Below are 27,563 nucleotides of genomic sequence, written 5' to 3' on the forward strand. Positions count from 1 at the left end.
TCCAACTGAACTGTTATCAGTGTTTTGATGTGAGAGCCTTGTGCAGGTTGAGACCCTGATCCTCTGTCACAAAGAGAAGAGGTGCACATTCAGTCCTGGGCCTGAAAGAGCAGCTTAATCACCATGGTAACTGCACTGAGGCCAACCAGTCCCTACACAACACTGTCCCGTTGTGAGAGAGAGTGAGTCTTGGACTCAGGAGGAGACAGTGAGCAAAACAGAGTGTGAGGTCCGGATAGTTCATGGTTGAGATATCACTGAGTCTGCATGCTGCTGACAAATACATCTACTTATCCAATTATAACAGAACAAGTTGACAGTGTGACTGACTGGGGTTCAAACTCGGCTCTGCTGGCTGACACAAGACTGTATTAGCCTGCTGAGCTAAAGCCTAGGCATTAGCTTGAGGAAGTAACAAGTTGTCAAGCCTCAGGCAAGGTTACTCATTTAACCAGTGCGGTTCTGAACCACCTCTGTTACAGCATCAACAAATCAAGGCTGTCATTACATGAGGATTAATTCAACACTTTGCAATATTGAGTTACAACAAGTAGTGTTCGCTGAGATTTACTGCGTGTAATGAGGTGGGGTGAGTTATTCACAGTTGGTTGATCACACCTGTGTCTCACATGGATGGTTCTGTCAGTGTTCCTCCTCCAAATGTTTCCCCCAGGCCTTGCAAGCTCTATATGGGCCACCCCAGGCCCCAACCACCTGGCTCTCACAACCTTAGATTTATAACAGTCGTATAATTCTAGTTCTGTGTGAAATCCCACACAGACTTTTGCAGAGGTTGATGGTTTTAAGTCCTCCCTTCTCTCAGTCTAGTTCTGTGTGAAATCCCATGCAGACTAGAATATCTGGCTGGGTAAGCTATATAAGCTGTGTCAAATAGGATGTATTTTCTTTCAAATACTTGATTATTTCACTTGTACTTCATTGAACACACGCAAACCTGCACCCTATACTTAAAATGTATGCACGCATGACTGTAAGTTGCTTTGGATAAAAGCGTCTGCGAAATGGCATATATTGTTATATTATAAACTGGGTGGTTAGAGCCCTGAATGCTGATGACAGCTGTGGTATATCAGACTGTATACCACGGGTATGGCAAACATTTATTTTTACTGCTCTAATTACATTGGTAACCAATAGCAATAAGGCACCTCAGGGGTTTGCGGTATATGGCCAATATACCACGGCTAAAGGCTGTGCGATGCGTCGTGCCTAAGAACAGCCCTTAGACATGGTATATTGGCCATATACAGTTGAAGTCGGAAGTTTACATATACCTTAGCCAAATATATTTAAACTCTGTTTTTCACAATTTCTGACATTTAATCTGAGTAAAAACACCAGAGCTGGTGTAACTGAGTCAGGTTTGTAGGCCTCCTTGCTCACACATGCTTTTTCAGTCCTGCCTAAAATGTTCTATGATTGAGGTTAGGGCTTTGTGATGGCTACTCAAATACCTTGACTTTGTTGTCCTTAAGCCATTTTGCCACAACTTTGGAAGAATGCTTGGGGTCATTGTCCATTTGGAAGACCCATTTGCGACCAAGCTTTTACTTCCTGACTGATGTCTTGAGATGTCGCTTTAATATATCCACATCATTTTCCTCCCTCATGATGCCATCTATTTTGTGAAGTGCACCAGTCCCTCCTGCAGCAAAGCACCCCCACAACATGATGCTGCGATCCCCATGTGCAGTTGCAAACCGTAGTCTGGCTTTTTTATGGTGGTTTTGGAGCAGTGGCTTCTTCCTTGCTGAGCGGCCATTCAAGTTTTGTCGATATAGGACTCGTTTTACTGTGGATATAGATACGTTTGTACCTGTGTCCTCCAGCATCTTCACAAGGTCCTTTGCTGTTGTTTTGGGATTGATTTGCACTTTTCGCACCAAGGTGCGTTCATCTCTAGGAGACCGAACACATCTCCTTCCTGATCGGTATATGATGGCTGCGTGGTCCTATGGTGGTTATACTTGGGTACTTATGTTTGTACAGATGAATGTGGTACCTTCAGGCATTTGGAAATTGCTGCAAGGGATGACCCCGACTTATGGAGGTCTACAATTTTTTTCTGAGGTCTTTTCCTGATTTCTTTTGATTTTCCCATGATGTCAAGCAAAGAGGCGCTGAGTTTGAAGGTAGGCCTTGAAATACATCCACAGGTACACCTCCAATTGACTCAAATGAGGTCAATTAGCCTAACAGAAGATTCTAATGCCATGACATAATTTTCTGGAATTTTCCAAGCTGTTAAATGGCACAGTCAACTTAGTGTATGTAAACTTCTGACCTACTAGATTTGTGATACAGTGAATTATAAGTGAGATATTCTGTCTGTAAACAATTGTTGGAAAAATTACTTGTGTCATGCACAAAATAGATGTCCTAACCGACTTGCCAAAACTATAGTTTGTTAACAAGACATTTGTGGAGTGGTTGAAAAACAAGTTTTAATGACTCCAACCTAAGTGTATGGAAACTTCTGACTTCAACTGTACCACACCCCTCATGCCTTACTGCTTGATTATGGTATTACTGTACCTGCCATTTCAGATAGGCTCAATTAAATGCTCAAAGTATTTGAAAGAAAACAAACACTAGTTGAATCCAGGTCTGCTATACCCAGTTTGTCTGTTTTTCAGAATATGATCAGTGATGCTGAATGTCAAAGGGGGAGAGGGGGAAGCAATGGCCCATCCTACATCCTCTCTGTACACACACAGCTAATTACAGGGCCTGCTCTCCTCAGCTGTCACTGACACAGTCTCTTTACATGTCAATGCCAGCCGAATGGGCCCTCATCACCGGCGCACCCTCCCTGTCCCAGGGCCCTCATAGGAAAATAAACCAGACAAAAATGCCTTGTCCTCGCCCCAGCTGCCAGTCTCACAGGGCAAACATGGCACAATGGCGCAGGGCACTGAGGCTCAGTCACAGGGCACACACACACCCCTCTCTCCACCCTGCCCTACCCTTCATCTGCACCCACCCTATCCTACTCCATTCACAGGGGCATAACGTAGTCTTTCTGGGGTCCTCTCATCACGCCACGCCCCACAACCGCCCATCCTTTGTGTTGGTCTAGCACTCTGAGGAAATGATAAAGTACAAGGAGTGGGTGTGTATTTGTAGCGGGAACTTGTGTGTTTTTTTTGTCTGCCATTTGCCATTTGTGGAAGGGGAGGTAGGGCCTTGGCTAGGAGCCCGGCTGTGGTGTGGTGGTGTTGGCTGCATACAAACATCGAGGGTGAACACAGGCACATTTGTTTAGGCCTCCTCCCCCCTCACCTCAGGCAGCCTTGGGAGGAACAGTTGACAATTCCTAACCACACTAGCCTGGACTGCATACCCATCCACACACTGGGGATAGACAAGGCTGGTTGGGGACAGGAAGAAGAAAGTAATTTTACCTGAAGACTGGACAAAAGAGGCAATATAAAAGCATTTTTTTAAAGTAAGTTGATTTTGATATAGTTTCTAAAACAAATGCATGACTTATCACTCAAAATGACAGTGGACTGTCTCTAAAAACAATCAGAGAGGGCAGAGTAGTATAGCTCGGTAATGTTTTTATTCCACATTTTGTGCCTTGGTTCACCGGCATCTCTGGTCATCTCCTGGGAAGCAAGAGTTGCTAGAATCAGTGAGCTTAACGTTTCAGGATGTGGACAATTTATTTATCTATAAATTCCCTTTGTAGCTCGCAAATGTTGATGGTCATGTAAAGGGCCTCTCTTTGAGCTGCTGATGTGAAATGGGACATTGCTTTATTCCCAGTGGGACTGCTAATAACATGGCTTGGACATTCCAACATGTCATTGTAGCATGGGGCAATGCATGAATCCACTTAGTGTTCCTCTGAGCAAAAACATTTGAATAGACACAGAATCTATGTCTCAAATGGAACCCTTTCCCCTGTATTGCAGTACTTTTAACTAGAGGCTTGTATATTTCTATATTTATTTATTTGTAGTTCTGTTCTTGTCTATTATTTTTCTGTATTATGTCATGTTTTATGCTTTGCGTGGACCCCAGGAAGAGTAGCTGCTGCTTTTGCAACAGTTCATGGGGATTCAAATAAAATCCCTGGTCAAAAGCAGTGCATTTTAAAGGGAATAGGGTGCCACTTGAGACACACTCAGAGACTGCCTCGACACTGAGCACGTTTCAGTAGACACAGACTGCCTCTACAACCCCCAGTCATCTCACTACACTGGGAGCTACACTGTCTCAGATAGAACCATGCTTTAGCTCCAGCTAGCGTTTTTGGTTGGATTCGTATTGGATAGTAGATTCCCCTTCGTTATTATGTCTTCCATTTATGATGTTATCGAATCAGTTTTACCTTTACATGTATAGGGCACACTAAAGCATTGAGTTTGCTTGTTTTCATAGTTGTTCTAATAAGGAACAAAACACATACGCTTTTACCATTCACCGGATGCCTGGATAATTAAAAGTCATATTTATCTCAATGTTGGTATGGAAGCTGTAAGACTGACTACTTTATGGCCAAGCAGATTTAACTCCCAGATGCAGCTGGGAATTGCAAAGGGTAGTGTTCTGGTTAAATGGTATAGATGGAAAATGCATCTTCACTCTGAGAATTCTCCAACGATGACTTTGGCTGAGACTTGGTCAACTCTTCATCTTCATGAATTCCAGACATTGGATTGTGTATGATTGTATCAAGATATGGATTTGCCATTCCATTCCATTACGTAATACGTTATGGCAGAAAGAAGAATGGAAATATCTTTCAAACATGAATCTGTCTGAGAGTGTTTGAGAAGAGCTTTGGTTGTTCCAGTATGGTACACTCTGGTATGCATTTGCTGCAGAGTAAAGTGTAGTAGCCTATAGCTCACCCCATGGACCAGCTCCAAACTCTCGCTAATCATCAGTGCAAAGAAAACAGGAAGGAATGTCTGGTGAAAGCTGGTCCGCACTGAAAGCAATGAAAAGTGCATATTTCATCATTATGACAATGATGACATGTAATGATGAGGGCCGGCTAATTGTACGGGTTTCTGACCATATAAGTCCAACATTGCTCCTCCCCAGTGTCCCAAACGGGTTATTAAATAATATAAAATGGTATTTGTCACATGCTTCGTAACAACAGTAAGCCCTTCCGAACAATGCAGAGAGAAAAAATATAGGAAAAGGTAGAAAAGGTATAAATACACAATGAGTAAAGATAATTGGCTATATACACGGGGCAACAGTACCGAGTCCATGTGTAGGGGTACGAGGTCATTGAAGTAAATATGTACGTATAGGTAGGGATAAAGTGACTAGGCAACAGGATTGATAACTGACAGTAGAGTCAAAAGAGTAAGTGCAAAAAGGGTCCATGCAGATAGTCCGGGGAGCTATTTGGTTAAATATTTAGTAGTCTTGGAGGTAGAAGCGGTTCAGGGTCCTGTTGGTTCCAGATTTGGTGCATCGGCACTGCTTGCCGTACGGTAGCTGAGAGAACAGTCTTTAGATACTGTATGTGAGGCATTGCTCTCTTATTGGAAAGGGCAGGGTGAAAAATCACTGGAGCTACTGGCTAGATACACATGTTCTATCCTATTTAAAACCTCCCTAGAGAGCAAATACAGCCAAAGTACAGCCAATGTACTGCTAAGTACACTTCTAAAACAATGGGCGATAGCTCAACATTCAGTTGCTAATAACGATAAATCCATAAATAAGTAAAACTACTATGGCACACTTAATGTTGAGTACTTGGCTCATCTTCCTTTGAGAGTCTCTCTCGACTAGAACCTGCATTCCACGTTTAATAGGTTTAGAATGTTCTGGATTTGAAACTGCTGACATTACTCTCTACAATAGTCTCTGTAGTCTTTGCAATAGGCTTTTTATGGCTCACAGGCCTCTACCTATCTTAGCCAATATCAAATCAAATCAAATCAAATTTTATTTGTCACATACACATGGTTAGCAGATGTTAATGTGAGTGTAGCGAAATGCTTGTGCTTCTAGTTCCGACAATGCAGTAATAACCAACAAGTAATCTAATTAACAATTCCAAAACTAATTTCTTATACACAGTGTAAGGGGATAAAGAATATGTACATCAAGATATATGAATGAGTGATGGTACAGAGCAGCATAGGCAAGATACAGTAGATGGTATCGAGTACAGTATATGAGATGAGTATGTAAACAAAGTGGCATAGTTAAAGTGGCTAGTGATACATGTATTACATAAGGATGCAGTAGATGATATAGAGTACAGTATATACATATACATATGAGATGAATAATGTAGGGTATGTAAACATTATATTAGGTAGCATAGTTTAAAGTGGCTAGTGATATATTTTATGACTCAACGCAGACTAGATATGAAAGACCTTATGAGAAACACTTCTGTTTGGAACATTGTTCAACACATAACACTAGTGTATAATTATGTTGTGAGAGATGTTATTACTATTATTTGTCAATGTTGCGTAGTTCCAAAATACGAGGAATCAGATTTTAATTGTAATGGGAATTGATGATCTACCTAGCAACTTTTTTTCTCTGTTCTGATTGGTTAGATGTTGAGAACAGGAAGTACTTGAAGTGACATATTTCTGTGAATGTAGTCTGTTCACGAGTAAAAGAGAAATCCAAAAAGTAAAAGAGTAATCTGTCTCCATCCAGTGATGTCAACATAGAGAGTCATCGATCCGCCTTCTAAAGAACCCCAAACTACGTTAGCACAGCCAAAGAGGAGTAATGGTAAGTCAGGCAGTGGCAACCTATTGTCAAGTAGTACAGGCAATAACAAAAATAGAGTGACTTTGAAATAATTATTATTAAAAAATGCTTTTCTCACCAATTGGTAGTTACAGTCTTGTCTCATCGCTGCAACTCCCCTACAGACTCGGGAGAGGTGAAGATTTCGTCCTCCGAAATGCAACCCAACCAAGCCACACAGCTTCTTGACACAATGCGCACCTAAACCAGAAGCCAGCCGCACCAATGTGTCAGAGGAAACACTGTTCACCTTGCATCTGTGTCACCATGCACTGTGCCCGGCCAGCCACAGGAGTCGCTAGTGCACGGTGGGACAAGAACATCCCTGCCGGCCAAACCCTCCCCTGTTCCGGACGACGCTGGGCCAATTGTGCGCCGCCCGTGGGTCTCTCAGTCACCAGCCGGCTGCGACAGAGCCTGGACTCGGACCCAGAATCTCTACTGGCACAGCTAGCACTATGCCTTAGACCACTGATGCCTTAGACCACTGATGCCTTAGACCACTGCGCCACTCGGGATGCCTGACTTTGATATAATTTAAAGAAAACACAGGCTATTTGTCATGTATTCTGTCTCAGCTCCTTCAGTTCATCCGCACTGATTGGAAAAAACTACAGGGCCATGTTCAGCAGGACACAATAAAAACCTATTATGTAGAACAAGCATGCCTCTGGCACATAGAACAAGGAATCATGAGAACTCTATTCATGGTATTTCTATGTGAAATTTTCCACAAGGTTTGCTTGCTGAACATGGCCCAGGTAAAAACTATAGGGTGGAATCCCGTCATTAGGCTGGTCTTCACCTAGGGCAAAATGTTTCATTTTGCAACTGTTTTGGAGTAATGATCAAACCCCTGGTCAGTTCTTTCAGATCAGTGCATATAATGGAGAGGAGGTTAGAAAAGGAATGATCTTTAAAGCTTTCTTCCTCTTCAGTAGAGGGAGGAATTTTTACACCCCTCTACTCCTTGGCAATCGTTTCTACCGTCCCCCTCAAAGGGTCTGACCCTTAACCCCCAACAGTTTAAGGTCTTCCCTCCAATGGACGGGTTCTAGCCACGGGTCAAGCCATATATTTTGTGCATGATTACCTTGTCAGTAGCCTCTCAGGCCATGTAGCCAGCCACAGCGAGCGAGAGATGAGAGAGGAGGGAGATACTCTTTCCACTTCGAAACTGAGAAATGTCAGTGCGTTCGATTGCACAAAAATGATTTATACCACCATGTATTCAATGAATTAGATTAGATTGAATATAATAGATTGAATTTGCATGTTCAAATGTCAGTTTGAAGATAATGGAGTGCTCTGTCCCCATACATAACTTGAAGTCCCTCTTCACAAGGGGTTTGTGTACTAGCATTTGAGCCAATTGATTAATACTTGGGTTATTCTGATTAGATTTATGTACGAAGGCTTATTATAGCCTACAAATGTTTTTGACATTGTGTAGCATTTGTTGCTTTCCAAAGGAGTAGGCTACAGTCTCATCTGACCGGCAATGTAGTTGCCTTATTGCAGTATTCCCAAACTGGGGTGTGTGCAATGCCGTCGGGGGTACGCCAAATAAAAATGTGATTCACATTTTGTATTTTGTATATTTAAAAAACAAATTCTTCACATTTTCGAACAGTCCATTTATATTTTCCAGTGGGGCTATACGTTTGGGTGAGGTTTTTTTCTCCCCTGAGGAGACCTCGTTTCACTGGCAAAAAGAAAATGTAACCATCTAGTGTTCAGCGAAATAACAACACAATGTCAAATACAGGTAGCCTAGTCAAATAATTAACATCCAATCACATTAAGCGTTACACTCTCACGGGAATTCCACTAATGTGTATGTAGCCAAACATAGCAGCTGCTCATGTTGGTATCTGTACTGTTGGCGCAAAAGCATGACAGGGAGACATAGTGGAGTGGTAACAAACGTGCAAGCAGTTGCTCCCGATGCCACTTGGGTACACTGCAGCATCCACCGAGAGGCTCTTGCTGCCAAGGGAATGCCTGACAGCTTGAAAGACATTTTGGACACTACAGTGAAAATGGTTAACTTTGACAAAGCAAGGCCCCTGAACTGTATTTTCTGCACTATGCAATAATATGTGCAGCGACCATGTAACACTTTTACAACATACAGAAGGGCACAGGTTATCAAGGGGAAAAGTAGTTTCTTACATGACTGGAACATCTGGGTGAAGTTTTTTCTCGCCTGAATGATCTGAATCTAGGATTACAGGGTCTCCGCAACTATATTCAATGTGCTGGACAAAATTGAGGCTATGATTCAGAAGTCTGTCTGCATTAACAAGGACAACACACAGGTTTTTCCATCATTGTATGATTATTTGTGGGCAAATGAACTCAAGCTTACGGACAATGTCAAATGTGATATAGTGAAGCACCTGATTGTTTTGGGTATGCAATTACGCAGATAATTTACAGAAAAGGATGACAAACAACTGGATTTGTTATCCCTTTCATTCCCTGCCTCCACTCCACTTACCGATATCTAAACAAGAGAGCCTCATCAAAATTGCAACAAGCGGTTCTGTGAAAATTGAATTTAATCAGAAACCACTGGCAGATTTCTGGATTGGGCTGCGCTCAGAGTATTATGCCTTGGCAAATCGCACTGTTAAGACACTGATGCACTTTGCAACCACATACTTATGTGAGAGTGGATTCTCAGCCCTCACTAGCATGAAAACTAATTGCAGGCACAGACTGTGAGGAAAATGATTTAAGACAGACTCTCTTCAATACAACTCATCATTGCAGAGTTATGTACATCCTATAAAGCATACCCTTCTCATTAACCTGTGGTGAGTTATTCACAATTTTTGATGAACAAATAAGGTGTTATATGTAAGATGGCTAAATAATAATATTTGTGCCCTGTCCTATAAAAGCTCATTGTCACTTCCCACAAGCCGGGTTGTGACAAAAACTCACACTCATTCTTATGTTTAGTAAATGTATCGTATAGTGTGTGCGCGGCAGGCTTACTATGATGGTAAAAAACAACATTTGAGAGTGCGCTGACCCTGGTGCTAGAGGCGGTACGCAGCCGGAGGTGGAATGTTTGAAGGTGTACAGGACTATAAATAGTTTGGGAACCACTGCCTTAAGATATAAGACCCATTGTGAAGGGGTAATCTGGGATTCCAACAACAACAAAGCTGTCACCACTACAATTTTGGGGGTAAACAGCTGAGGGATTGGACTGGAGACTCTCAAAGTCATAGACAGAGGCATTTATATGTTATACTCTTCAAGAATCAATGGTTAGAAATCATTAGTTTCTAAGTCCATGTCATGGGGGTCGTTGGAAGTAGACCAAGGTGCAGCGTGGTCAGCGTACATTTTCTTTTATTTCAAAAAAATGTCGGCAACAAAACAAGAAATAACAAAACAACCGTGAAGCTTAACAGGGCTAAGTGCCACAAACAAAGTTAACTACCCACACTATCTGAAAAAGGGCTATCTGAGTATGATTCCCAATCAGAGACAATGATAGACAGCTGTCCCTGATTGAGAACCATACCCGGCCAACACATAGAAACACAAATCATAGAAATAAAGGACATAGAATGCCCACCCAAATCACACCCTGACCAAACCAAAAAGAGACATAAAAAGGCTCTCTAAGGTCAGGGCTTGACAGTTCAAGAGTCAACACCAACATATGTTTCTTCAACCGAGTCGACCACATCCCAGCCTCGCTTTGACAGCCAATGTCACGGGTCTCCACGACATCTCTTGCCGACAGCACAGCAATGCAATGAGCTACGAGAGGAGGAATGTGAAAACAGTGTGGAATCTATCTAAAAATTATTGCATTTGTGGCCACAAGGTATGCAACAGAGGCATTTAGAGAGTCTGAATCGGTGCATTTGTGCTCGCCGACTGTGATGACAAACAGTGGGTGACGTGACCCGGTCTGATGGTTTCTGTCAGTGTGCCCCTTGTCTACTTTATTGTGGGTCTGTGGTGAGGAATGCTTAAAGTGTTAAGAAGCAGACATTCTGTGGGGAGCCCCAATGAAAAGCAGACCAGGGTCCTTATTTGGAAATACTGTAGTCTTACTAGCATGAGGGCTGATCTAGGATCCCCTCCCTGTCAAAATGTAAACTAATAACACTTAATGAATATGACTCCAGGGCTTCTATCTAAGCGTAGGAGTGCTAATCTAGGATCTGTTTTGTATTTTGGATCATATTGATTAATGTTGTATGGACAGGGAGAATCCTGATCCTAGATCAGCACTCCTAGTTTTAGACACTTGAGACATACAGACTTTGGGCCCATATTCAGAAATAGTCTAAGAGTAGTCTAAGCTGTCCATAAAATCAAGCTCATCATGATCTAAAAGGCTAAACTGACCCTAGATCAGCACTTCTAAACTGATCCTAGATCAGCACAACTAACAGCTCTCTTGAGTTTGTGAATAATAGCCCAGACCAGTAGTTTCCAATCAGCATGATAGTAGAAAAATCTGGTTGGCAGTAAAGCTGTGAGTCATGTGTCTCCCTTTAAATGAGAGAGAAGAAAAAGATAAACACTTGAAACCTTCTGAGAGACTGGGGTCTACGCCAAGCCCAGACGCTTAAGGAATGCAGCTGGGCCTTGCTTGGTTTGCCACAGTTGAAGCCTGAGAGAGAGACATAGTAACGCTTGCTGGTCAGACAGACTCAAGTCAGCTAGCAAGCTAGCGCAATCAAAAACTAACCAACAGAGCTTTTGAGAAGGAAGTATAGCATATATGGTTGGATTCCATCCTTGTGGGGACCTACAATCCCCAAAAGTCCCCACAAGGACAGTAAAACAAGGAAAAGTATCCCTTGTGGGGACATTTCCCATGTCCCCATGAGGACAAACGCTATTTTAAACTTAGGGGTAAGAATTAGGGTTAGAGTTTAGTAGTTTGGGTTTGGGTTAGCGTTATGGGTTGAGGTTAAGGTAAGGGTTATGGTTAGGGGTTAGAGAAAATAGGATTTTGAATGGAAATGAATTGTAGGTCCCCACGAGGATAGAAGAACACAACATAATTATGCGCGTATGAGTAGAGTAAATGTGATTGTTCATGATATGGGCGAGTCTGTGTAAATTGGTGGGCATTTCTTTGTAGAAGTCCCATTAGCAGTAAACGGGAAGTTCATAGGAGCACATCAAATTTGGTGTCAAATGTTTTATTAAGGCATATATACTTTTGGAATAAGCAAAGGCTTTTCTTTCTGCTCAAACACGTTTGAACAGGGGTCTTAGAAAACATCAAATAGAAAAAGTCTTGAAAAGTATTAGAAATACATTAAAACACAATATTGTTGAAGGAAAGACCGCTGCCAACTAATATCAACATTGTTTTTAACAGAAATTATTTTGCCTTCTGTAAGAAATATTGCCTAGTGCCTCGACACAATCCTGTCTCTGAGCTCTACGGACAATTCCTTCGACCTCATGGCTTGTATTTTGCTCTGACATGCACTGTCAGCTGTGGGAGATTATACAGACAGGTGTGTGCCTTTCCAAATCATGTTCAATCAATTGAATTTATCACATGTGGACTCCAATCAAGTTGTTGAAACATCTCAAGAATGATCAATGGAAACAGGATGCACCTGAACTCAATTTCAAGTCTCATAGCAAAGAGTCTAAATACTTATGTAAATACTTATGTAGATTTTTTTTATTTTTAATACATTTCCCAAAACCTGTTTGGTTTTGTTATTATAGGGTATTGTGTGTAGATTGCTGAGAAAACTTTAGAATAAGTCTGTAACCTAACAGAATGTGGAAAAAGTCAAGGGATCTGAGTACCCTCCGAAGGCACTGTGTCTTGTAGACATTTTCTAATTTCTCTCCCTCATGAGGACGGCAGATAATGAAAGCTCACAGAATTAACAAGTAAAGGTAGAACTAACAATTAGTTATAGTGTTTTTACTGATAGCAATTTGGTTTATGATCATAATGGGGAGTATTTAAGACAAATGAAGTTCATATTCCGTTAGGTGTAATTAACACAATGAACACAATACTTATTTATATGTTTTCACTGTCTGTAATACACGTGATTTTAAGTGTTGTATTTGTGACACTCATTTATGTCACGGGTTGATGATCACCTGACTTGATGCTGTATTTGACATATTAAACTGATATCTGTTGATGGTGATTGACGTCAGACTGGCGGTACACTGATCGTTTATCTGTGAAATGGTGTGATTCTGTAGCCGCTGATGTTTTCTTCCTCACAGCCTCTCAGGCTGGTGTTTACAGAACATCTGGTACTGTCTGTTAACATATACAGTGAGGTCCAAAAGTATTTGCGCAGCAACACCGTTTTTGTTGTTTTGGCTCAGTACTCCAGCACTTTGGCTCTCGTGTATGTTTCCGTGTAGCAGAGACAGTTTCTCTGCTTGTGTGCTGGAGGTGTATCCCTGTTGCAACTTGTAATTTAACCTGAAATGATTTATGGTTGACTGTATCTGCGACTGCTCTTCTCTTTTGTTCACCTGAAAATCCCTTTTCTTCATTCTGTTACCAAATCGGGTAACGAGATGGCAAAAAAAAATCCGTAACAGAATGACTACAACTCAATTGACTACAATGGGAATTCAGAGTAGTCACACACCACAGTTACCTGCTACTGTCCTCTCTTCCACTGGCATACTGTTATGTTCAGCTCATAACTGTTTTCTTTCTCTTTCTGTTGCGTGGTGGTCAAAGTAAAGTATAGTAGAGTAGAGGTCAGTACAACACAGTACTGTACAGTAGAGTTTAGTACTGTACAGTAGAGCACACTAGAGTACATTATAATTTACTGTATTTTTTAAATGTATTTTTATTTAACTAGACAATGTACTGTACTGAACTATGCTCTACTGTACTGTACTGTACTGTACTATACTATACTATACTATACTATACTATACTATACTATACTATACTATACTCAACTGTGCTGTACTGTGATGTCCAAACTTGTGAAACACAGACATCTGTGATTGGTACAGATGAATTTGGTCTTGTTTGGGGGTGGAGCTCATTAGAATAATAGCCAGTGTGTGGAATAATAGCCAAACATGCAAAGCATGATATCACTGGTTCTACCTTTGTGTCTATTCAGGATACATCACCATGAAGAGAATGACATTCATAATTTTGCATTTCTGTATAGTACAGATCAGGGACCCATGACGTCATTCTGTTACTATCATTCTGTTACCGGGTGTTAATCCACTTCACTTACTGTCAATAACCAAAATAGATTTTTTTCAAACTCAGGTTGTTATATCATAGCTGACAGTACATTCTTCATTTGTCGCCGTGTAATTACCATCCGTCAGAAGGGTTGTGAAGTTGTGTGTTATATTATGTGCCATTAGCATGTTGCGTGTGAGTTAGTGTCTGCTACTGTATGTGTGTGTAGGCCCACCTACTGCCTGTCTGCGTGCAAGTGTGTGTGCACATGCATATGTGTGTGCGCGACACAGGAGGTTGGTGGCACCTTAATTGGGGTGAACTGGGGTGAACGGGCTCGTGGTAATGGTATTAGTATTGTTCCAGCACATTATTAGGAGCCGTCCTCCCCTCGGCAGCCTCCACTGGTGCGCTCGTGTGATCTCATGCGTGCGTGTGTGTGTTTGCGTGCGTGCATGTGTGTGTGTGTGGCAAGCCGGGGTGTGAATCCTACAGCAACAGATCCCATGGCTCATGACAGTTAGTTAATAAACACTGGCCTGTCAACAGCTGCACATGATGTAATGTGGAACTTCTTCTCACTCACACCACCCCCTCCCTCCCTCCCTCCTCCCTCCCTCGTTACAAGTAGCAGGGTGTTTGCAGAGCACCAGTCTGGCAAGCCAGAGTGAGTGTGTGCTCGCTCAGTGCCTCCCCTGCTATTTCTACTCCTCACTGGGAATTCACCAAAGGAGCATGTTACAACGTCTGATGTAGACTATTCAGAGGCTGCTGCCAACCTGTTGAGTGAAGCAGAGGCTTTGCCAGGCTAGACGTAAGTTATAGATGACACGGACACACAGGGCCATGGGTAATTGGTGCGATGATTTGCATGAGAGAGAGGGAGAGAGGGAGAGAGGGAGAGAGGGAGAGAGGGAGAGAGGGAGAGAGAGAGAGAGACGCAAACAGGTCAGGATCAAATTGCTTACACACATTCCAAATGTGGCCACATACCCAGCAGGCATAACTTATGTATTAACATAGACAAGGCTTGGAAGATCCCTGTGCTCACACAGCTTGGTGTAATACATGCAGTGTCCCTTTGGACTTCAGTGTTTTTCTGTTTCTTTTCCTAACCAGCTGCCATGATGAGAGAGACAGACTGCAGCCCAGTCATGTTCCTGTCAGCAGGGCAGCTGTGGCTAGGCTACACATGCTGGACATTGTGATTGAAAGTCCCAAGCAGACCTGGGTTCAAATCCTATTACAATTGTTCAAACACTTGGAGCATTTGCCTGGAGTGCCAGGTGGTGGGTGGGACTTTTCAGTTGGTTCCATTGCATCAGGAAATCTCATCAAGCGCCGGCTAAAGCATTTGAAATGATTCTGAAGCACTATTTGAAAACCAGCGCTGGCCCGAAGGCAGGAAACCCATCTGATTTGTTTCAGGATGTAATAAGGTCTTCCTAAGGGCCTGTGTTTGGGGTGCGATCGGTGGAGGGAAATGTGTTTCTGAGGCGTTGAATCCCTGATGAGCTAGACGATGACATTACGCTCATTGTTTTGATGAAAAGTTTCAACCCAAGCAACCCTAATGAACTTGTGTGCAGTGGCGCAGTGACACAACACGTTTTCTTCCATAGACCAGCAATGAGTTTGTGACATTTAAGGGAGTTTGAAGGGAGTTTGAAGTCTTGTGTCACTGTCGCAGAAATTAAGGATATTCATTAGAATTCAATTACATTTCTATCAGTTACAGTAGACTGTGTCCCGATGTCATGTTTAATGCAGTATTTGCAGTTCATGTTTTATTGTACGTGGCATGAGCGCAGAGCAAAAATATGTCAATTCATTTTGCCAGATGCTCCTAGGCTTTTACTTAACAGAGCAAGCATATTTCATTTGAAATGTGTCACATGTGTGTGTGTGTCTCTGGCTGAGACATCTACAGCACAGCAACACTCCCATATTCAACCTGATGAAAGGCAACACAACATTAACACCCCCTACAAATAGGGTCAGCCACATTAGGTGTAAAACCCTGAGTCGACTTACGACGTGTTAGAAAGGGCGTCGGGCGAGGGTTGTAATAAAAACACACTCGATAGAATGCGGATCGGAATGTAACAAATGTCTGTCTGTTCATCTCTTAGGAGTGAGCTCACACGTAGCACCTGACTTGCTCAATAACTCACACCCATCCTGTATCTCACACAGCTGTGTGTGTGTGTGTGTGTGTGTGTGTGTGTGTGTGTGTGTGTGTGTGTGTGTGTGTGTGTGTGTGTGTGTGTGTGTGTGTGTGTGTGTGTGTGTGTGTGTGTGTGTGTGTGTGTGTGTGTGTGTGTGTATTTACAGAATGTGTGGGTGTGTATAAATCAACACTGTGGAACACCTTGATCACATGGCAAGTTGTTTGATGACACTTCCTGTCTTCCCCAGTTAATTCCCCCTACACTCCCCATGTGTTAACTAGACCCTATAGGGAGCTCTGCTTTGTGTACAACCTGTTGTTCCTCACTCAGCTCTCTGTCTCTGCTGTCTGTCTCCTTCAGCTGTCTCATTGGCCCTGGCCTAGCTCTGTTTGTTTTTCCATATCCAATCCTCCTGGCCTTGTGGACACACACACACACACACACACACACACACACACACACACACACACACACACACACACACACACACACACACACACACACACACACACACACACAACAACAACAGCCCCCCCCCCAGCCACACACACACGCACATACACACGCATGCACATTCAAAGGTCTCACATACATCCTTTGCTACTTTTTTTTTACACATATCAGCCTGTAGACAATTTCAAAGTGCTTGTACCTTTGACCTTTACCATTTAACAGTGCCACTGTCATTGTTACACCTTGCTGAGAAAGGCTGTAGCTATAGCCCAGTTAAAGCTTCACCCCCACAACAGCACGTTAAAACAGTACAGTGATACAGAAGGGAAGCAACAGGGAGTAAACACATTGTTTGTGTCCCAAATCACACCCTATTCCATTTACAGGATAGTGCACAACAGTACTTTGACCAGGGCACCTTAGGGAAGCTAGTGGTTGGCAGATTTTGTAGAGAGCAATGACAATGTACATCTTTAAGCAAACTAAAATTACATAAGTGTTTAATCTTGGAGATAATTGAACTTTTTGTACTTATCTCTAATACCATAATGACTTTTGGTCCGTCCGTCCGTCCGTCCATCCGTCCGTCCGTCCGTCCGTCCGTCTGTCCATCTATCTATCTATCTATCTATCTATCTATCTATCTATCTATCTATCTATCTATCTATCTATCTATCTATCTATCTATCTATCTATCTATCTATCTATCTATCTATCTATCTATCTATCTATCTATCTATCTATCTATCTATCTATCTATCTATCTATCTATCTATCTATCTATCTATCTATCTATCTATCACAAACCTTGTCCCAAATGGCACCCTATTCCTCAGGTAGTGTGCTACTTTTGACCAAAGCCCAATGGGCTCTGGTCAGTAGTAGTGCACTACCCGAGCTAAAGAGACAGGAGGTTAAGGACATATTGGACTGATCATCATATGCCATCTGTGCTGCTAGCCTCCCACACAGATGGACCTCTCTCTCTCTCTCTCTTGCTCTCACTCTCTTTCTCGCTCTCTCTCTCTCTTGCTCTCCTTCCCTCCCTCTTGCTCTCCATCCCTCTCCCTCCCTCTCCTGCCCCCCCTCTTGCTCTCTCTCTCTCCCTCTCTCTCCCGCTCACTCAATCTCTCTCTCTCTCTCGCTCTCTTTCTCTCTCACTCTCTCTCTCTCGTTCTCTCTCTCTCTCTCTCGCTCTCTCTCACTCTCTCTCTCTCCCTCCCTCTCACTTGCTCTCTCTCTCTCTCTCTCACACACTCTCTCTCTCACTTGCTCTCTCCCTCTCACTTGCTCTCTCTATCTCTCTCACTCTCTCACTCTCACACTTTCTCTCTCACTTGCTCTCTCCCTCTCACTCGCTCTCTCTCGCTCTGTCTCTCTCTCCCTCTCGCTCTCTCTCTGTCTGTGTCTTTCTCTCTCTCTCTGTTTCTCTCTCTCTCTCTCTGTGTCCCCCCCTCTCTCTCTCTCTCTGTCTCTCTCTGTGTCTCTCTCGCTCTGTTTCTCTCTCTCTCTGTTTCTCTCTCTCTGAATCCAATTTCAATTTAAGGGCTTTATTGGCATGGGAAACATACGTTAACATTGCCAAAGCAATCTCTCTCTTTCTATACCCTCACATTCACATCATGCTTACCCCCCCACCTCTCAATGATTGAAAAGTAATAGCTATCTGGGAATTAGGAGGTAGCCTAGACTCCTCTCTCTCAAATCTCCAATGTATAATTATCCTCTCCATTCATTCTGCACCCTGCCTGAGCAATCTGGATGAATCATTCACAAAACGAGGCCTTGGCTGGGGGGTGGTTCCGGGTTCCAGCCTGACCCCCTTTTCTTTATAGCCCTCCTCCATTCAAACACACAGACAATATAAATAGGGTCCCGGGGCAAGGGCCGGTGCTCCAATCAATGTCAACCATCGCTATCCATCCCAGGCTGACTGACACTTCCTGGCAAGCTCATTTTTCTTTTTGGGGGGGGGTGGTATTGATCCAGGCTGCATCCAAAATGGTACCATATTCCCCATATAGTGCTATTTGGGACACACATACTACCTCGCCAATTGGGTTTTTCTTTCGACGTGAGAGTCCATTTCCCTCTTGTTTTCATTGCATTATGTGATAGATGAAAGTGCTAATTGAGAACTCATGCAACAGAACGCATGTCTGGAATTCTCTCTGAGAATTTACATGGCACTGAGAGACCAGATGGTGTTTGCCGACCGAGTCGGTCATTGTGTTTCGTGATGTGTTATGACCAATAATGTTCAACTGCCAACACACAACACACAACACCAAACATTTATCAGAAGTTCACTTGTATTCAGCTCAGAGGAAATGGAAAAATGTAATGGTGATTGTGGGTGTAATCATTTGTAGCCAAAACGTTTGTTCCTCCAATAGAAATAGTTTGGGGTTTAAAGTTCAAGCGACAACAACCAATGGATATCTCTGTTTGATCTATCCCTCTATAAAGCAGCCTTATTGGTGTACGGTTCTTTGCTTAGTGGAGAAATGGGAATAAGAGTAGGTGAATGTTTAACTGTATAGGTACAAAGGGCAGCACTGTCTCTGACACACACTTGTGAGTCATCAGACTCAAAATGGCCAGAAACAAAGAACTTTCTTCTGAAATCCATCAGTCTTTTCTTGTTCTGAGAAATGAAGGCTTTTCCATTAGCTTCCTTAAATAGTACTCACAAAACACCAGTCTCAACGTCAACATTGAAGAGGCGACGCTGGAATGCTGGCCTTCTCGGCAGAGTTGCAAAGAAAAAGCCATATCTCAGACTGGCCAATAAAAAGAAAAGATTAAGATGGGCAAAAGAACACTGACACTGGACAGAGGAACTCTTTCTAGAAGGCCAGCATCCCGGAGTCGCCTCTTCACTGTTGACGTTGAGACTGGTGTTTTGTGGGTACCATTAAATGAAGCTGCCAGTTGAGGACTTGTGAGGCGTCTGTTTCTCAAACTAGACACTGTAATGTACTTGTCCTCTTGATCACTTGTGCACCTGGGCCTCCCACTCCTCTTTCTATTCTGGTTAGGGCCAGTTTGCGCTGTTCTGTGAAGGGAGTAGTACACAGCGTTGTACGAGATCTTCAGTTTCTTTGCCAATTTGTCGCATGGATGGAATAGCATTCATTTCTCAGAACAAGAATAGACTGACGAGTTTCAGAAGAAAGTTCTTTGTTTCTGGACATTTTGAGCCTGTAATCGAACCCAAAATTTGATTACAACAACATTTTTCAGCTGTGCTAAAATAATTACAAAAGGGTTTTCTAGTGATCAATTAGTTTTTTTAAATTATAAACTTAGATTAGCTATCACAACATGCCATTGGAACATAGGAGTGATGGTTGCTGATAATGGGCCTCTGTACGCCTATGTAGATATTCCATAAAAATTCTGCCATTTCTAGCTACAATAGTAATTTACAACATTAACAATGCCTACACTGTATTTCCGATAAATTTGAAGTTATTTTAATGGACAAAAAATAGCTTTTCTTTCAAAAACAAGGACCTTTCTAAGTGAACCCAAATCCTTTCGTCAGCTGATACATTAGATAGCCCAAATTCACCATCAAATAGAACCTGAATGAATAACATACCTAGACAATGTCTATACTTTTCTGATATTCAACAGCAGAACACCATGCAGATGAAGGATCTTAATTTGAGCCAGGTTGCTACAGCAGGAAAATGCCACAACCGGAATTATTATGTTGATTATAATTTATGGACATTTTGTGTAAGGGTTGATGCATTTTTCGTTAGGGCAAACCAAGTCTGACATTTTTCAAGTGGAAATTGTAAACTTTGATAGCCTTTTTCTTAAACATTGAATACATTGCAAGTTTGCATTTCCTGCTGTGAAGGAAAATTCTCAGCAACAAAATAATGATTACATTAAGATCCTACATCTGTTGATGGATCAGTGCATCCAAAGAACAATAACCTATCGCAGTGCATATGTCATTTAAGTGATGTATACCTTATTACAATTGTATATAAGTGATCATAATGCTATTTTCTTTTCTCATTATCCTCAGCCTGCCTCTCACCTCTCTAGTCCACCCCCATGCAACCCCAAAAGCACCCCCCCCTCCTAGTTTCTCCCTCAGCAGATGTTAAAAACGAGTGGTTTCCCCCTCCATAACCCTCAGAGCCGCCTCCACCTCCACCCTGGCATCTAATTAGAGGTGTACACAAAGACTCCCAGATGTCAGGATTGTCCGTGGACCTTTGATTGCATCCATTCCGCCCGGCTGACTTGCTGGCTGGCTGACTTACTGTCTTACCGGCTGGGACGAGCGCGTAATATGGCCGTAGACGTGTGTCTCTCTTTGTTGTCTCTGTGCCGCCCCCAACAGAAGACTGGTTTTACACCGTGGTAATTGGGTTTGGTGTAAATCATTTAGAGAAAGGAGGGGCTGTGGTGTAAGAGGAGATCGGGAGATGAGGATAGGGAGGTCCCTGTGGGATTGTATTTCATGATGATCGCGTGGGCCAGAGATCATCACAGACGTAATCTGTTCCTAGTATTCTATGGCCTATCTATGCTGCTGAGTTCCCTTGGCCAATAAACACACTGGTGAGACTCCATCGGCTTCTACAGCATATGGGATAGACTGGGTATCAAACCCAGGTCTCAGGACAGTGTTAGCTCTCTGAGCTAAAGTCTATAACCAATTCTTCAGGACTATCCCAAATGTGCCAATCACACCAAAAAGTTTACTCGTCACACAAGTGTATGTTCACTGAACCACCTCTGTTACATACAATTATAATAATAATAAACTTATATTAATAATAATAATATATGCCATTTAGCAGACCCTTTTATCCAAAGCGACTTACAGTCTTGCATGCTTACCTTTATGCCCTAGCGGGAATCGAACCCACGACCCTTGGCATTGTAATTGTATGAAATAATATCCCTGAGCTCCATTGGGGACATTTCCAACCACTTGGCCTTTTCATTGATGTTACCACGGACGTTTGAATCTGACGTCTTTGTAAAATATCACGTGGCGCATTTACATCGACACATGTTATTGTAGTCTTTTCACCATTCGGCTGGTGATGTAGGACACTGGCCTACAGACGGACGTCCTGCCTCGTGCATTTTCTCTCCTTTGCTTTTGGCCAGTAGCACATATTTCTCCGAACCTGACCATGTCAGAAGCTGCTTATCCAAGACCAAGAGTCAGTTGCTTTATTCAACCATTAGGTTTTGTCATTGTACGTTATCACGTTTCCCTACCTTTCCCATTCTCATATCTGACTCCAAATGTGTTTGGCTCAGCTTCACGACCTCCTATCAACCACCTGTTTCTATACAACCTTACTCAACTGCTACACCACAACCGTAACTTTTAACCGAGCGTGAAATGCCCCCCATTCATTTCAATGAAGACTGGGCATAAGCTGCACGGCTCCATCAGAGGCTCTCACCGCTCAGCGTAAACGTATTCTCTGGTTCTAATATCCAGACTCCCCTCCCATACCTTCAAGCGAAATGGTGTCATTGCATTTGACTGGTTAATCTATTATGTTTTTCGAGTCAGGGCAGTCAAGTTCAAACGTTAATCCATTTGAATCATTTGCTCTTGATTACCCACAATCCCTATCTGGGCGTCCGCAGGAAGCGTGGGGGCTCCAGTCTAGTCTTTAGAGAGAAGGCACTAACTGAAATGTAATCTTAACATGGTATGAGAATTACAGCTGAACGTAATGTCCTGGCACACAAAGGAATCAGACCTGGGTTCAAATACTATTTAAATCATTTCAGCTACTTTGGACATTTGTTTTAGCCTGCCAGATGGGGCAGGTTTTGTAGTTTTGTGACAATTCTAATGGTTCTGTTGCTCCAGGTTCAATGGAATCCAGCTAAAGTATTTGAAATCATTTCAAATAGTATTTGAACCCAGGTTTGATTGACATCAAAACTACTGATTGTAAGATCATCAGGGAGAAATGAAGAAGAACAGAAACCGTCTGTGCTGGTGGCATAACCAGAGTAAGCCTGCATGACGCCCTGTCCTGTCGTTGATCAAGCCCCTTCCTTCCACGTTTAGATGTAGAACAGCAAAAATGGGCGGACCAACCCGGCAAGACTGGGAGATATGACGACATTTCAGCCAGTTTCTGGGTGTAATGATGTAATCTCAACCAGTTTCGCCAGTGCTGGGGTAAGAGCAGTGAGTAGTCAATTGGGTTTGAGATGAACAATTTCTGTGTGGGTGTGAAATGCTACCTGGATATTAGCAGTATATTGACTGAAACTTTTGGATATGGGAGATTGACAGTGGATGTAGCGTAGCATTTTGACATCATTAGTATACTGACTGACAAGTGTAGTCAAGCCATTGAAGTCTCAGACAGGGTGGAACAGACAAGCCAGAGACAGAGGGCCTTGGGACCAGGGGGATGTGGTTAGAAGACAGTATGCGAGGCAAATCCTGGAATAATTCAGCATTAAAAGAGATGAATTGTATTCAGTACCCAAAGCAATTTACACAGACTCAGAATTGCAGACACAGAATTGCTGTTGAATCAGAAGAGAGATTTTCTCTTTTGAAGTGGCTCGTAACATACGTAACATACTGTAATTACACACACACACACAAACACACACACACACACACACACACACACACACACACACACACACACACACACACACACACACACACACACACACACACACACACACACACACACACACACACACAGAATCCATACATTACATACTATACCCTCGGCGGTCCCTATGTGACCTTTGACCCAGGCGCTTCACTGATGAGGAGGTTGTGTGCTTACTCTGTGGCAGGGCTGAGCGGAGGCACAGAGCCTGCTCTTTGTAGAGGAGTAGTATGCGTGAAGTGAAGTGTTTATCTTCTCCCTTAGCCTCCATTGGCCCGGTCGCGCTGGTTCCCAGCTCTGTTTGGAGAAGCCTATGAAAACATGGAGTAGGAGAAGAGAGGGAGGGGGACAGAAAACGTATCAACTCAGGGATGATCAGTGGAGTGAGGCTCTCCCTCTCCCTCTCTCCAACACTTCCGGTTGCTATCAGGTTAGCAGAGTCAGTATGCGGGCAGCACAACAATAACAGAGCGAGAGAAAGGGCGGGCAGCCAGGAAAGAGGAGGGAGAGATAGAAAGGGTGAGGTAGAGGGAGAAGGAGAGAGAGAAAGAGGAGGGAGAGATAGAGAGGGTGAGGTAGAGGGAGAAGGAGAGAGAGAAAGAGGAGGGAGAGATAGAGAGGGTGAGGTAGAGGGAGAAGGAGAGAGAGAGGGAGCGTGGCGGTGCCGCCTTTTCAGCTTCAAAGACGCAAAATATAACATGGACTCTGAGCTCTACTAACGTACTACAGCCTCACTACTGATGTACCCAGCAGACAACTGGGAGGACCAAGGGTAATGTCTCTCCTGTACAAAAGAGTGATATTTGGCTTCTCCCCTCTTCTCCCCACTCCCCCCCTCCCACAGTGGCTCACAGGGCCGTGGCAGCGGGCTGCAGTGGAAGAGGAGGACCATGAACAGACACCTGGAGAGGAGGGAGCAGCTAAAGAGACTGTCGCTGGACAGCAGCTTGGTGGTAAGTCAAAGTGGAAAGCTCCTCTCCCTCTGTGTTTGTCTCTCTCTGTGTCTCTGTCTGTCTCTGTCTGTCTGTCTCTCTCTCTCTCTCTCTCTCTCTCTCTCTGTCTGTCTGTCTGTCTGTCTGTCTGTCTGTCTGTCTGTCTGTCTGTCTGTCTGTCTGTCTGTCTGTCTGTCTCATTCTTTCTTTCTCTCTCTCTTTCTCTCTCTCACACTCTCTCTCTATGTCTCTCTCTCTATGTCTCTCTCTCTATATCTCTCTCTCCCTGTCTCACTCTCTCTCCCTGGCTCTCCGTGTCAAATCAAATCAAATCAAATGTTATTTGTCACATGCGTCGAATACAACAGATGTGGACCTTACTGTGAAATGCTTACTTACAAGGCCTTAACCAACAATGCAGTTCAATAAATAGAGTTTACTAAATATAAATATTTACTAAATAAACAAAAGTTTTAAAAAATCTATATATATATATATATATATATATATATATATATATATATACAGTATATATATAACACATTAAAATAACAATAACGAGGCTATATACACGGGGTGCCGGTACTGAGTCAATGTGCGGGGGTACAGATCTGTCTCTCTCTGTGTCTCTCTCTGTCTGTGTCTCTCTCTCTATGTCCCTTTATGTGTCTCTGTCTCTCTCTGTCTCTCTCTGTGTCTCCCTCTCTCTATGTCTCTTTCTGTGTCTCTGTCTCTCTCTTTGTCTCTGTCTCTCTCTGTCTCTGTCACTCTCTGTGTCTCCATCGCTCTATGTGTATCTGTCTCTCTCTGTTTCCATCTCTCTTGAGTCTGTCTCTCTCTGTCTGTGTCTCTCTCTCTATGTCCCTTTATGTGTCTCTGTCTCTCTCTGTCCCTGTCTCTCTCTGTCTCCCTCTCTCTATGTCTCTTTCTGTGTCTCTGTCTCTCTCTTTGTATCTGTCTCTCTCTGTCTCTGTCTCTCTGTGTCTCTGTCTCTCTCTTTCTCTGTCACTCTCTGTCTCCATCCCTCTCTGTGTATCTGTCTCTCTCTGTTTCCATCTCTCTCTGTGTCTGTCTCTCTCTGTGTCTCTCTCTCGCTATGTCCCTTTATGTGTCTCTGTCTGTCTCTGTCACTCTCTGTGTCTCCATCCCTCTCTGTGTATATGTCTCTCTCTGTTTCCATCTCTCTCTGTGTCTGTCTCTCTCTGTCTGTGTCTCTCTCTCTATGTCCCTTTATGTGTCTCTGTCTCTCTCTGTCCCTGTCTCTCTCTGTGTCTCCCTCTCTCTATGTCTCTTTCTGTGTCTCTGTCTCTCTCTTTGTCTCTGTCTCTCTGTGTCTCTGTCTCTCTCTTTCTCTCTGTGTGTCTACATCCCTCTTTGTGTATCTGTCTCTCTCTGTTTCCATCTCTCTCTGTGTCTGTCTCTCTCTCTGTGTCTCTTTCTCGCTATGTCCCTTTATACACTGCTCAAAAAAACACTTAAACAACACAATGTAACTCCAAGTCAATCACACTTCTGTGAAATCAAACTATCCACTTAGGAAGCAACACTGATTGACAATACATTTCACATGCTGTTGTGCAAATGGAATAGACAACAGGTGGAAATTATAGGCAATTAGTAAGACACCCCCAATACAGGAGTGGTTCTGCAGGTGGGTACCACAAACCACTTCTCAGTTCCTATGCTTCCTGGCCGATGTTTTGGTCACTTTTGAATGCTGGCGGTGCTTTCACTCTAGTGGTAGCATGAGACGGAGTCTACAACGCACACAAGTGGCTCAGGTAGTGCAGCTCATCCAGGATGGCACATCAATGCGAGCTGTGGTAAGAAGGTTTGCTGTGTCTGTCAGCGTATTGTCCAGAGCATGGAGGCGCTACCAGGAGACAGGCCAGTACATCAGGAGACGTGGAGGAGGCCGTAGGAGGGCAACAACCCAGCAGCAGGACCGCTACCTCCGCCTTTGTGCAAGGAGGAGCAGGAGGAGCACTGCCAGAGCCCTGCAAAATGACCTCCAGCAGGCCACAAATGTGCATGTGTCTGCTCAAACGGTCAGAAACAGACGCCATGAGGGTGGTATGAGTGCCCGACGTCCACAGGTGGGGGCTGTGCTTACAGGCCAATACCGTGCAGGACGTTTGGCATTTGCCAGTGAAAACCAAGATTGGCAAATTCGCCACTGGCGCCCTGTGCTCTTTACAGATGAAAGTAGGTTCACACTGAGCACATGTGACAGAAAGTTCTGCTGCCTGCAACATCCTCCAGCATGACCGGTTTGGCGGTGGGTCAGTCATGGTGTGGGGTGACATTTCTTTGGGGGGCCGCACAGCCCTCCATGTTCTCGCCAGAGGTAGCCTGACTGCCATTAGGTACCGAGATGAGATCCTTAGACCCCTTGTGAGACCATATGCTGGTGCGGTTGGCCCTGGGTTCCTCCTAATGCAAGACAATGCTAGACCTCATGTGGCTGGAGTGTGTCAGCAGTTCCTGCAAGAGGAAGGCATTGATGCGATGGACTGCACATCTGGGACATCATGTCTCGCTCCATCCACCAACGCCACGTTGCACCACAGACTGTCCAGGAGCTGTCCAGACTCATCAGGAGCATGCCCAGGCGTTGTAGGGAGGTCATACAGGCACGTGGAGGCCACACACACTACTGAGCCTCATTTTGACATGTTTTAAGGACATTACATCAAAGTTGGATCAGCCTATAGTGTGGTTTTCCACTTTAATCTTGAGTGTGACTCCAAATCCAGACCTCCATGGGTTGATAAATTTGATTTCCATTGATAATTTTTTGTGTGATTTTTTTGTCAGCACATTCAACTATGTAAAGAAAAAAGTATTTAATACGAATATTTCATTCTTTCATATCTAGGATGTGTTATTTCAGTGTTCCCTTTATTTTTTTGAGCAGTGTATATCTCTGTCTCCCTCTGTGTCTCGGTCTCTCTGTGTCTCCGTCTCTCTCTCTATCTCCATCTCTCTTTGTGTCTCCGTCTCTCTCTGTGCCTCTGTGTATCCGTCTCTTTCTCTCTCCTTCACTACAGCTCACACAGGTCAGAGAAAAGTACAAACCAGACCTGTGTTCAGAGTGCCAGATGGTCGGGATTTGCAGTTGCACTTTTGGGACTACTCCATTGGTCCCATTGAGGTTAACTCAATCAAGTGCAGCTAAAGTATTTAAAGCAAAACAGCTACTATTTGGCTTTGAACCCAGATCTGGTACACTAAACATACCCTGTCAGACGGTTTGAGAAAAACCAGCCTCCTCTGGCTGTGTTTGTGTCGACGTGATTGACAGGCTTATCTGTCCCCCGGTGTCTCGAGCGACACACAAGACTGGAGAGTGGAAACTTTTTTTTTGTCAGGGTTAACTCAAGGTGAA

General features: G+C 43.4%; 1 protein-coding gene across 2 annotated transcripts in view; it reads left to right on the plus strand.

The window, feature by feature from the left end:
• Positions 1 to 3,383: 3,383 nt before the first annotated feature.
• The window catches only part of LOC135542580 (nck-associated protein 5-like), a 188,791-nt gene continuing 164,611 nt past the window's right edge, over positions 3,384 to 27,563 (plus strand). Inside the window, exons 1-2 of one of the 2 annotated variants that reach the window (XM_064969668.1) lie at positions 3,384 to 3,469; positions 24,088 to 24,196. In XM_064969668.1, the coding sequence (XP_064825740.1) occupies positions 24,134 to 24,196 (63 nt within the window). In that variant the 5' untranslated portion in view covers positions 3,384 to 3,469; positions 24,088 to 24,133. Of the gene's footprint in view, positions 3,470 to 23,827; positions 24,197 to 27,563 lie in introns of those variants that run through there. The other variant, XM_064969670.1, reaches the window with a different exon arrangement.

The sequence above is a fragment of the Oncorhynchus masou genome, chromosome 6 (genome assembly GCF_036934945.1).
Source record: "Oncorhynchus masou masou isolate Uvic2021 chromosome 6, UVic_Omas_1.1, whole genome shotgun sequence".
Taxonomy (NCBI): domain Eukaryota; kingdom Metazoa; phylum Chordata; class Actinopteri; order Salmoniformes; family Salmonidae; genus Oncorhynchus; species Oncorhynchus masou.